This window comes from Dryobates pubescens, chromosome 25, assembly GCF_014839835.1.
Source record: "Dryobates pubescens isolate bDryPub1 chromosome 25, bDryPub1.pri, whole genome shotgun sequence".
NCBI classification, from domain to species: domain Eukaryota; kingdom Metazoa; phylum Chordata; class Aves; order Piciformes; family Picidae; genus Dryobates; species Dryobates pubescens.
Window position 1 is genome coordinate 5,636,004 of NC_071636.1, and position 12,104 is coordinate 5,648,107.

The following is a 12,104-nucleotide window of genomic DNA, read 5'->3' on the forward strand; positions in this document are numbered from 1 at the left end:
AGAATGAGCTCCCTGCTCCTGCTGGCCACACTGTTCCTGCTGCAGGCCAGGATGCCATTGGCCTTCTTGGCCACCTAGGCACACTGCTGGCTCATGTTCAGCCTACTATCAACCAGCACCCCCAGGTCCCTCTCTGCCTGGCTGCTCTCAGCCACTCTGCCCCCAGCCTGTAGCACTGCCTGGGGTTGTTGTGGCCAGTGTGTAGAACCTGGCACTTAGATGTGTTCAATGTCATGCCCATCTGTCCAGCCTGGCAAGGTCCCTCTGCAGAGCTCTCCTACCCTCTAACAGATCAACTCCTGCCCCCAGCTTGGCACCCCCAGACCATCTCACAGCCCCCCAGCAGCACAACCAGCTCCCCCTTGTCAGGCTTGGACTCTGAGCCCATCTGCTGAGGCTTCCTGAGCAGGGAGGGACTGCAGGAGGGTCTCCACTCTCAGCCCCACCTGGAGAACAGAAGGGTCAGCTCCAGAGAAAGCTGTGAGTTCTGCACAGTTGCTATGGCACCAGCTGGCCCTTTTCTGTCATTTATATCCTTAAGATGGCCCTGGGGGTGGGGGGGATTAAACCTTACTCCCCCCAGCAGGCTCCTCAGACAGATTGTGCTGGCAAAGAGGATTTCTCACCTTCATCCTATTGCAGTAGCTTCATCTTGAGAGGAGTTACTGCTGGGAGAGAACTCAACAGCTTCTGTTCCACCACCATTTGTGCACCCACCCCACAGCCAGGGGCAAGACTCTCAACCAGCCAAGATACCACCCAGAGGAGCTCAGCCCCAGTAGGGAGCCCCAGCCAGCACCCAGGGATGATCTTGGAGTGGCCATCAATGCTCTTCCTACCTAACCAGGGGGCCACCAGGCTCCCCAGGCTTTGTTGTCACCATCACCCAGTGTGCACCTTGAGCACACACCAGTGATGAGATGAGGATCCTCCAACCCAGAAGGGCTCAGCTTGGGGCTGCTGCCTTTCCTGGGGGGGGATTAAATAGGGGAGTGGGTGGGGAGGGCCATGTGGCCACACCTGGGGTGGGAGGAGGCTGCAGCAGAGCCCAGGTGCTCTGGGATTTGAGGGGAAAAAGGGGGAAAATGGGGTGGGAAAGGGGAGGTGGTGGTGAAAGGAGGGGATTTTAAACCAGCTTTGTTATCCACCAATCTTTCACCAGGCACAACTGCACTTCATGGCTGGCTTTGCTTTCCTGCAAGAAGAGCAAACCCATCAATACTTCAGTGAGATACAGCACCCATGGTGGCTGTGACAATGAAATCTTTCCATCATTATCATCTTGCCTGGTGGGAACAAAAAGCTCTGTGCTTCTCCCATCAAGAGAACAAGTTTTAACAGCAACAACAAAAAGTTCTGCAAGAGTGATTTGCTTTTCCCCCTGGATACCAGCAGACAACACCAGGATGACTGAGGGACTGGAGAGCTGCCCTGTGAGAAGGGGCTGAGCTCCCTGGAGCTTTTTAGTCTGGAGAGGAGAAGACTGAGAGGGGGTTCAATAAATGTTTATCTGAGGGCTGGGGTTCAGGAGGGAAGGGACAGGCTCTGCTCACTTGCACCCTGGGATAGGACAAGGGGTAATGGATATAAACTCCAGCACAGGAGGTTCCACCTCAACATGAGGAGGAACTTCTTCACTGTGAGGGTCACAGAGCACTGGAACAGGCTGCCCAGAGAGGCTGTGGAGTCTTCTTCTCTGGAGACTTTCAAGACCCTGCAGCTCTGGGCTGGGCATCCCAGTTTGATCACTCCACTCCTGGGTCAGGGAACATCTGGGGACACACTGGGAGGTGTTGGGGAACAGATCCACCACTGCCTGCAGCTCTGGGCTGGGCATCCCAGTTTGATCACTCTTGGGTCAGAGAACATCTGGGGAGGTGTTGGGGACAGCCAAATGCAGGAGAGCAAGGAAGGGTAGCCAAAAAAATCCAGGGCTCTTGTGCTTCTGCTGTGCAGTGATGTCCCCCCCAGCAGAGCCACATCCCTGCCCTGGGGTGGCTGTGCCACCCCAGCTGGACTAAAGCCACCCAAGGCACAGCCTGTTCTGCCTACCTTGTCACGACAGGGACATCCATCTGGGGACCAGCATCAGCCCCTGTGGGCTGCTCCAGTCCAACAGCCCCAGCAGACAGGGCCAGGCAAGCCACAGCACATCCATCTGTGTTTAACTGGGGGCTTCTAGCAGGTCTCCATCAGGGTGTCTGAAGGATTAACAGTGTCCAGAGGCTCCCCGTGCTGGGCAGATGCTGGGTGGCTGCGTCACGTCGTCACAGCAACCTGCCAGCCGTGGCCTCACGAACCTCAGCACCTGGTCTGAGCTCTTCTCTCCTTTCTTTTAATTACAGATGAGGGATTGTTTAGGTTTGGGGTTTTTTTTCCACCCAAAGCTGGTGCTGGAGCACCCAGGAGCCCTCAGAGCACTTGGTGGCTCTGGGCAAGGGCTTGATTGGCACTGGTCACCATGTCACAGCCAGGGGCAAGAGACAGGGATCTGTCTGGGCTGTAAACTTGCACTGACACCTTTTATTTGCCAGAAAAGTCACTGTTGAACTGTCAAACATAGGAGAGAAGAGAAGAGAAGAGAAGAGAAGAGAAGAGAAGAGAAGAGAAGAGAAGAGAAGAGAAGAGAAGAGAAGAGAAGAGAAGAGAAGAGAAGAGAAGAGAAGAGAAGAGAAGAGAAGAGAAGAGAAGAGAAGAGAAGAGAAGAGAAGAGAAGAGAAGAGAAGAGAAATTAGCCAGGTTGGAAGAGACCTTCATGATCATGGCTGTTGGTAGGCTGCTGTCCCCTCCCTGCTCACACCTGAGCTGCAGAAGTTGCTTCAAGTGGCTTCTTTGCAGCAGCTCACCCAGGGGACACAGGCAGACCCAAGGAGTCCGTGAGAATCCACTGGGTGACGTGGGATGGCTCAGGCTGGGCAGCTCTGTGCCAGTGGTCCTGGCTCCTGGCAGAGCACAGAGGTGTCCCCAGCCCACAGGGGTCTGATAGGCTGACGGTGAGCACCAGGGGAGTTCATGACCTGTGCTTGCATCCCATTTTAGGTTGCATTTCCAGAGCCTGCTCGCTCCACAGAGCTGCTTCTGCAAGGATGAGCCACCACCAGCCCGTGGTGGGTCTGGGGTCATGCCTCACAGCATGGCAACTGCAAAAGGCACCAAAGAGAAAGAAATAAGGGTGGGAAGCAAGACATCTGTTGGGAAGAAGGAGCACCACCTCCCCGTGCCAGTGTGTCACCAACTCCAGCCTAACCCCAGGAGGCACCTGCCCAGGCACAGACCTAGGAGCAGAGGGCAGAGAGACCTGCCCGAGGAGGCTGTTCCCCGGGCTCAGAGCTGCTCTCCCCCCTCCTGCCTTTGATCAGAGGATGGGTTTCTGTGCCGCCTGCTCCCTGGGCTTGCAGCGGGAGGTGGGGAAGCGCAGCCAGCCTGACCCTCCCCTCCTCGGTTCTGTCATCAGCCACACCACAATCCTTCCCTTCCCATCCCCAACTCACCCAGCCTGAAGCCTGCAGGATTTGCCGGGGTGGCAGCATGGCAGAGCAGCCCTGCCCGCTGCCTGCTTCCTGTCCCCCCCAAGGGGGCACAGCCCCTCGCCCGGCTCCCACGGGCGGCCCCACACTCCTGGCACCCCGAAGCCACGCCAGGGACAAGTGGAGCAAGAAACTGGACTTCCTGCTGTCGGTGGTTGGATTTGCTGTGGATCTGGGCAACGTCTGGCGGTTCCCCTACGTCTGCTACCAAAACGGAGGGGGTAAGGACACTGCTGGGGTTGTTTAAGCCTTCTTTGGGAGGAAAGAAACCCGGTTTATCACCTTTCCAGGGCTGAAAAACTCACTGTTTCTCGTCTGTCTTTGTCTTGAGCTGCTCCTCTCTGGTTCAGAGACCAAGCCAACTTCTCCTGACTTGTCCCCTGACTGTTTTGTGTCTCTTTCTTCATTCAAAATCCTCCTCCATCCACCTTTCCCTTGTGTCAGTCACTCTCTCCTTCCCCGGTGTGAGCAGAGGTGTGTGAGCAGCTCTGGGATCACACAGAGAACACCAGCAGGGTCCAAACAGCCTACAAGGGTCCAGCTCTGCAAAGCTGGGGCGGGGAGTCGATGCTCCTTCTGATGTTGTGACTTTGTGAGAGCCACCCTCCCTGATGGCTCGTGGTCTGAAACGATCCTCACGAGTATCCCAGACAGACGTTGCAGCTCTCACCCAGGCAGGTGGTGGTGCTGGACCCCACGCAGCACCCCCGGCGTCCTGGGACGCTCAGCCCCACGTCTCGCAGGGCTCGGGATGCACAGCCACAGACAAAGCACCATGAAGGGGGGGGGGAAAAAACCCCAACCCAACCCTTGAGTAAAGACATCAAACTCAATTGCTTTAACCAGAGGAGGGGGGCAAACCCCCTTGCATGGGAATTCAAGATGAGGGATGAACATTTTGTGCTCTTTGCAAAAGCAGAGTGGATTTAATTACCGGAGCCAGCGTCTGGGTGACGTCTTCTGCGTCTCAGGAAAAGGAGAAGGAGGTAATTAGTACCACACTCAAGGCTAAAATGTGGATCCCAGGTGCCCAGACTGAGGCTCAGTGATTTGTGAGTTACTCCTGTGGGACCAGGAGCAAACTTTAGCTCCTCTTCCTTGACGTGGTTCAGGCAGATGCTTCCTTCACCCACCCGATGCACGCAGGAGGGTGAGGAGTTCAGAGAGCAGCTCTTGGGAAGGGCATCCACGGTCCCTGCAGAGCAGGAGCGCTGATCCAGGCTGCTGGTGGGCTCACCCAGCACTGGAAAACCTTCCTAGAAGGTTTTCTTTTTTACCCTAGAAGATGTTTCCACCCTTGAGGGATTGGAGGTGGAGCATGTGGAGAGCTCTTGGAGAGAGGAGCCGTGGGGGTTAAATTAACTAATCCCAACAGGACCATTCTGATGAAGGTGGAGAGCAGCTCCACTCCCAAAGCCTCGGTGGGGTAGGAATGCAAGCCTGTTAGGAGTGACATGGCAATGAATAATGCAGATTGCAGCCCTAATTACTCCTGTCTTAGGGTGCCCCAGCTCACTCAGTGGGGGGCTTCTCCAAAGCTCTTCTAGGCCTGGGAGGTTCTCGGTGCCCCATCTCCTGTGCCCTTATGATTCCACTCTGTACCGTCCTGGCCAAGTGATTCCACCACAGGGAAGGCTGGGACAGCGGTGGACGCTGACAGAGGAGCCCAGGAAGCTGAGGCACCAAGTCCTCACACCCCTGAACCCCTCTAAGCAGAAAACTTTTGCAGTGTCTTCAGAAGCAGACCCCCAGCCCCTGACACGCTGCTCGGTGAACGTGCCTGCAGCGCTGCGAGGGACGGCGGCGGCGGCTCTCCGCCTGCAGACGGCCAGCGTGGGGCTCTGGTGGTCACTGCCTCCTCTGCTCCTCGCCCCACAGGAGCCTTTCTCATTCCCTACACGCTGATGGCCGTTTTTGGAGGGGTTCCCCTCTTCTACATGGAGCTGGCACTGGGGCAGTTCCACAGGACGGGTGCCATCCCCATCTGGAGGCGCGTCTGCCCCATCTTTAAAGGTAAGAGCCCCCCCCGGCCACCACCACCCACCCGGGGCCGTGCAGGGTTAGTGAGTGGGGACTGTGCTGGTCCCCTCAGCCACATCCCAGGGGACAAGGAGGAGACTGTCCCCCTCTGTCCCCAGGCACTGGCTTTGCCATTTGCATCATTGGCTTGTACGTCTCCTTCTACTACAACACCATCATCGCCTGGGCTCTCTACTACTTCTACTCCTCCTTCTCGGGCACCCTGCCCTGGGCCAGCTGTGACAACCCCTGGAACACCCCCAACTGCACCAATTACTTTGGGAAGAGTAATGTGACCTGGACCAACTTCTCCAGGTCCCCTGCAGAGGAGTTCTACACGTGAGTGCACGTCCCTGGGGGATGTGCTTCAGCTGAGCCACATCCCCATGGAGAAACTTGGGTTTGCTGCGTGGGGAGCAGGAGCAGGGGGACCTGGGAGCAGGTTCCTGGTTTGGGGATGCTCTTGAGGAGCTCGTGGTCATCATGCCCTGTGCTCCAGGGGAGATTTAAGCATGGAATTGCCTGTCCAGGGCTGAGCCAGCGGCACCAGGCTGTCCTGAGACACCTTCCCTGGATCCCTGCCCACAGGAGGAAGGTCTTGGAGATCCAGAAGTCAGGGGGGCTCTACGATGTGGGGGGGATCCGCTGGCAGCTCCTCCTCTGTCTCTTCCTTATCTTCACCATTGTCTACTTCAGCCTGTGGAAAGGGGTGAAAACATCAGGAAAGGTAAGGAAGAGGAGACCAGCAGCAGCCCTGCCTGGGTGTGGGTGTGCTGGAGCCCTGGGCACACAGGGGCTTACAGCCTGGCACACAGCATCCCCTCCGTGGGCAAGGTCAAGCAGGAGTGACCAAGTTCTGCTTAAACAGGAGATGTTGTCTCCTCCTCACACCCCAACCCCCTGGCCACCTCCAGCAAGCCACGGGCAAGCTGGCCATGCCCACTTTGGGTGCCTGGTGGAGCAGCTGCTGAGGGGTGGCGGTTTGCCTCTCTCCAGGTGGTGTGGGTGACAGCCACGTTGCCCTATGTTGTCCTCTTCATCCTGCTGGTCCGAGGGGCCACCCTACCCGGCGCCTGGAGGGGGGTCCTCTTCTACCTGCGCCCAGACTGGGGCAAGCTCCTGAGCACCGCGGTGAGCACCACTTCCAGCAGCCCTCTCCTCCCCGCTGCTCTGGGGATGGCAGCACCCAGACCATTCCCAGGATGAACACCCACTTCTGCCCACGGCTCTGGGCCCCCCCGATGGGGACCGTGATCCTACAGAGAGGAGATGCCCTGGGCAGGCTCTTGGAAATGCAAATGCAGGATTGAATCACCCATCTCATCTCCCGGGCTTGCTTTGTGCCCCGGCCTGACAATTGGCTCCGCGGCTAATTAGCAGGCAGCTCTCCCGAGCTCTCGTTCGAGCTGACGAGGGCAGAGCTGCCAGCACCAAAACTGCTGGGGAGGGGTGGACATGGGGGTCTTGGCTCCACGGGGCTCCCCTCAGCTTCATCCCCACTCTGGGCACAGGGGGGCACAGGAGCTGTTGCTTAATTTGTTAGCCTGGAGGCTCAGGGGAGACCTTCTTGCTGTCTGCAACTCCCTGAAGGGAGGTTGTAGCCAGGTGGGGGTTGGTCTCTTCTCCCAGGCAAGCAGCGCCAGAACAAGAGGCCACAGTCTCAAGCTGTGCCAGGGGAGGTTCAGGCTGGATGTTAGGAAGAAGCTCTTCATAGAAAGAGAGATTGGCCATTGGAATGTGCTGCCCAGGGAGGTGGTGGAGTCACCATCCCTGGGGGTGTTTAAAAAGAGACTGGTTGGGGTGTTTGGTGCCAGGGTTTAGCTGATTAGATGGTGTTGGGTGAGAGGTTGGGCTGGATGATCCCTGAGGTCTTTACCAACTTGGTTAATTCTATTCTATTCTATTCTATTCTATTCTATTCTATTCTATTCTATTCTATTCTATTCTATTCTATTCTATTCTGTTCTGTTCTATTCTGTTCTATTCTATTCTATGGCAAGAGGAGGTGCCAACAAGGAACCCATCCATATGCCAGCAAGGAATCCATGTGCATGCCGTGGGGTGGGCACAGGGGTGGGCACAGGGGGGGGGTGGGCACACCGTGGAGCACCTGCCATCCCTGGAGCCCCCCTGCCCACTCTGCAGCCTGCCTGTTGCTTCTCGTGCCAGGTTTGGGTCGATGCTGCCGCACAGATCTTCTTCTCCTTGGGCCCTGGATTCGGTGTCCTCCTCGCTCTGGCCAGCTACAATCACTTCCACAACAACTGCTACCGGTGAGCTCCCGCCGCCACGGCTGCCTGCAGGCATGGCTGCAGATGGACCTCAGCCTGGCAGCTCCCATGGCCAAGGGCTGAGCATCCTTCCCCTTTGCACCGCTGGTTTTGGTGTGTGGGGCCAGCAGAGGGAACTGCTGGGAGTTCAGGGGAGCAGGACAGCTGAAGTGGGGTGAGGGCTGAACTGCAGAGGGGATTGAGGATACGTGGGGAAAGTGTTGAGACTGAGGGTGGTGAGAGCCTGGCCCAGGTTGCCCGGAGAGGTGGGAGATGCCCCAGCCCTGAAAGCATTCCAGGTCAGGTTGTCTGGGGCTCCGAGCAACCTGCTCCAGTTGGGGATGTCCCTGTTGATTGCAGGGGGGTTGGAGTGGGTGGGCTTTAAGAGGCTCCTTGCCAGGCACAGCAGCCCGGGGGTCCGTGGCTCTGCTGCAGGAGCTGTCTCCTTGCTTGCTGCTCTCCAGGGACGCTCTGGTCACCAGCGCTGTGAACTGCCTGACCAGCTTCCTCTCGGGCTTCGTCATCTTCACCGTGCTGGGCTACATGGCCGAGATGAGGGACGTGGAGGTGGAGGATGTCGCCAGAGATAAAGGTTTGTCTCTTTCCAGCGGAGCTGCCCCCGTGGCGCCCAGCTCCTGCTGGCTTCTCGCGCCCGCTGAGGCTGAGGGAGGACAGGGCGATGGCCAGGCCTGTGGAGCAGAAGGCAGCGAGGTGCCACAGCTGCTCTGGTTTGGGAGCATCTGCACCAGCACAGCTGGCACTCAGGAGCCCAGGGAACAGCAAAGCAAACCGGTGTCCTCTCCTAGGGCCAAGCCTCCTGTTCATCACCTACCCCGAAGCGATCGCCAACATGGTGGGATCCACCTTCTTCGCCATCATCTTCTTCCTGATGATGATCACCCTGGGGCTGGACAGCACGGTAGGGAAGCCCCAGCAGGCACTGGGGATGGCTGTGTCCCGTGGGCAATAGTGGGGTGACAGGGGGAGCATTGGCTTCAGGAGGGACGGCTGCTGCCCAAGCCCTGAACAGAGGCAGCACCACGCTGTCGTCTCCAGCAGGGCTGAGGTGGCCTCCTCCAGAGTCCATCAGAAGGTCATCTGGGAGAGAGGGGGCAGGGTGGGGGGGGGGTCTCCACTCTGCCTCTGGGCAGAGAGGGCTTGCAGGGAGCAGCTTTCCTCCAAGAACGGGGCTGTCCCCACGCCGCGTTTCTCCGGCCCCTGCTGGCATTCCCTTTGCAGTTTGGGGGTCTGGAGGCAGTGATCACAGCTGTGATGGATGAGTACCCCCAGGTCCTGGCTGGGCGAAGGGAGCTCTTCGTCCTTGGCCTCATCACAGTCTGCTTCCTGGGCTCCCTGAGCACCCTCACCTACGTGAGTACCACCAGACGCTGCTCTGCTCCGTCCCCACACCACACTTCACTTTTGTCTCAAGTACCTCCTGGAGCAGCACTTGCTGGAGGCCTGCTCAGCACCCCTTGTGTTCTTCCAGGGGGGAGCTTACGTGGTGAAGCTGCTGGAGGAGTTTGGGGCTGGCTGCTCAATCCTGGCAGTGGTGCTACTGGAGACAATAGCTGTCTCCTGGTTTTATGGTAAGGAGCTGCCTCTGTTATGACAAACACCCTAGGATCATTGAATCATTAAGGTTGGAAAAGACCTCTAAGACCATCAAGTCCAACCATCAACCCAACAAAGCCCCCAGGTGGGTGTGCAGAGGCCAGTGGCTTGGGAGAAGCAGCAGATGTGTGGCTCCTGGCAGGACTGGGATGGGACTTGGAGAGCATCTTGTGCCTGTGTCCCTGTACCTACATCCTCCCATGGGTCTCTGGGGATGTGACAGCTCTCTCCTCTGGCAGGGATACAGAGGTTCTCCCATGATGTGAAAGCCATGCTGGGCTTCACCCCAGGGATGTTCTGGAAGGTGTGCTGGGTGGCCATCAGCCCTGCCTTGCTAGCGGTGAGTAGCTGCTGCCCAAATGCAAGACCAGGTTGCCAAACCACCTCTTCCTCACCAGCTCTCTCCTCTCATCACTCCCCCCTGGCTCTTGTGAGATGAACAAGATGCCAGGAGGGTGGACCAGGGTGATGGCCAGGGCTGTAGGACCTTGTGCCAACTGCCCTGCCAGCTCTCCATGCTGCTTCTGACAGCAACAACAAGCTGCCCACAGACCCTGGCACAAGGAGTTTCACCACAGAAAGGAGCTGGGAGTGCATTTTTCAGCCTCTTGTTCTTCTCCAGGGCTGGGAGCCAGCAGCTGGGTGCTCACATGGGGGCAAACACAGCTTCAATTCATCCTCCTGCTCCATGGTGTCCTGTGCTCATGCTGGGCATGGTCAGCTGCAGCTGCATTTCTGATGGCACTGTGGTGCTGTGCACTGAGCAGAATCCTTCCCTGTCCCGTTTGAAACCCCACTTCAAAGGCTGTGTCTGTAGAGAGGTCAAATCTTGTTGGATCTTCAGGAGAGGAGGCCTCCTGAGGACTAATCATGGTGGCCCAGGTCATCAAAGCCAACAGCCAATGATTTGGCTTCAGCACAGGGACGTGTGGCCACCGTCTCAGTGGGGGTTTGTCACATAAAGGCCTCCCAGCCTGCAGCCAGCAAGAGGTGGCAGGCTGGGAGATGTCACTGCAACCTCCATGCTGGCCTCCTGTGGTTAGGAGACCACCAGTGTCAGCAGGATGGAGGTGGTGTGAACCTACACCATGAGCCACGCTGGAGCTGCTGTGGCTGGAGAGATGTCCTACATGATCTGCTCTCCATGAGCAGCCAGTGGGACTGGGCTTCTGAGGATGCCCAGCCACCCCAAAAGAGCTTTCCTGGCCACCCATGTTTGTGTGCACCTGGGTTTGGTGGGCTGTCCAGCTCTGCTGCAGCCTTGTGCTGCTTGTGACAGGCAGTGGGACATGTCCTGCTGTGGTTCAGCCCCATGAGATCCCTTCTTAATGATCTCCACTTTGTCACAGTTCATAGTCATCAGCTCCCTCCTGGACCAGCCACCTCTGACCCTCTTTGACTACCAGTACCCTGAGTGGAGCATCTCAGTGGGGTACCTCATAGGAGCATCCTCTTTCATCTGCATCCCCTTCTACATGGTGTACAAGCTCGTCTGGACACCAGGCTCCCTCAAGCAGGTGAGGAGTGGGCTGGGCAATCCCACACCCTCTCTGTGGGCTGGGAGTGGGCAGGGACCCCTGCTCAGCTCAGCCTGAGACCACAGCCAGGGAGCTGGGCAGATGGTTGCCACCTTCTCAGCATCTTTGTTCATGTGGCAATCAAATCACACGTGGAGAGCTGCTTGGAGGAGGACTCTGAGGAGCTTGGCCTAGTGGACTGATTGTTCCAAGGCTGTTCTGAGGCTTTTGGCTGGGCCAGGAGGTGGTAGATCTGCATCAGCATGGGCCTGGAGACCATCCCCAGCTCTCACCCCCTCCTCTTGGCCCATTTTTGGGAGATCTCCAAACAATTTCCTCAGGGAAGTGGTGGAGTCCCCAGCATTGGACACTGTTAAGCTTCAGCTGGAGAAGGTGCTGGGTCAGCTTGTCTAGACCATGCTTTGGCCAAGACAGGTTGGACCTCCTTGAGGTCTCTTCCAACCTGGTCTTCTAAGCTCTTCTATGACTCACCTGCTTGCCACGGTCTGCTGCAGGCTGGCCCAGCCCTGGCCCTGCAGGGAGCAAGATCCTGCCCATTGCCCTCTTCCTCTGCCTGCTTCCCCCCTCCAGCGCCTTGCTGTCTGCATCCGGCCGGAGAAAACCGCACAAGAGCCCCAGGCGGAGGTGGTGTCCCTGTCACCTGTCCCATAGCCTGGGGGCACGTCCAGGGGATGCAGAGACCTCCTGTTCCTGCCCTGACAGAGCCATGTGGCAGGCAGAAGAGAAGCTGCTTCACCCTCCTCACAGCAACCAGCCCCTCATGCCCGCCCCGGGCACCTGCGTGTGCTGGTGGCAGCTCCTGGGCCACCATCTCTGCTCGTGTCCAAGCACCTCGGTGGAGCTGCACCACCAGCAGGTGCCCGCTGTTGCCATGGGCAGGTAAACCTCTGACCCACAGCAGGGAGACCAGGACCCACTGCTGAGTCCTATGAGATGGAAGCCAAGGGTCAAGCTGCTTTGGTTGGGAGGTGAACCCCAACTCCCCATGAAGATGTCCAAGGGCACGGCCTTGCTTAGATGCTCATGACCTCCTGCTGGGCACGAGTGCTGCATGCCTTTAGCCATGGAAAATAAAGCTGATGTGGAGTGTTAGGAGACCTGAGGAGGCAGAGGAGCTGGAGCTCACTGAGATGTCT

General features: G+C 57.7%; 1 protein-coding gene across 1 annotated transcript; it reads left to right on the plus strand.

The window, feature by feature from the left end:
• The first annotated feature begins 3,528 nt into the window (after positions 1 to 3,528).
• LOC104308516 (sodium-dependent serotonin transporter) lies at positions 3,529 to 11,619 on the plus strand. The gene is made up of 13 exons (XM_054173282.1): positions 3,529 to 3,748; positions 5,406 to 5,540; positions 5,666 to 5,885; positions 6,135 to 6,273; positions 6,543 to 6,677; positions 7,716 to 7,819; positions 8,281 to 8,408; positions 8,623 to 8,735; positions 9,056 to 9,187; positions 9,306 to 9,405; positions 9,670 to 9,770; positions 10,780 to 10,947; positions 11,539 to 11,619. Exons 1-13 carry the CDS (start codon positions 3,529 to 3,531, stop codon positions 11,617 to 11,619), a joined length of 1,776 nt encoding a protein of 591 aa, XP_054029257.1.
• Positions 11,620 to 12,104: the final 485 nt, after the last annotated feature.

Bases quoted from the DNA above. Each gene is read 5' to 3' on its own strand.
- LOC104308516 (XM_054173282.1), top strand. From the start codon at position 3,529: ATGGCAGAGCAGCCCTGCCCGCTGCCTGCTTCCTGTCCCCCCCAAGGG. The intron at 5,886-6,134 runs GTGAGTGCACGT...CCCTGCCCACAG, and splicing joins CCTGCAGAGGAGTTCTACAC to GAGGAAGGTCTTGGAGATCC. The intron at 8,736-9,055 runs GTAGGGAAGCCC...TTCCCTTTGCAG, and splicing joins CCCTGGGGCTGGACAGCACG to TTTGGGGGTCTGGAGGCAGT.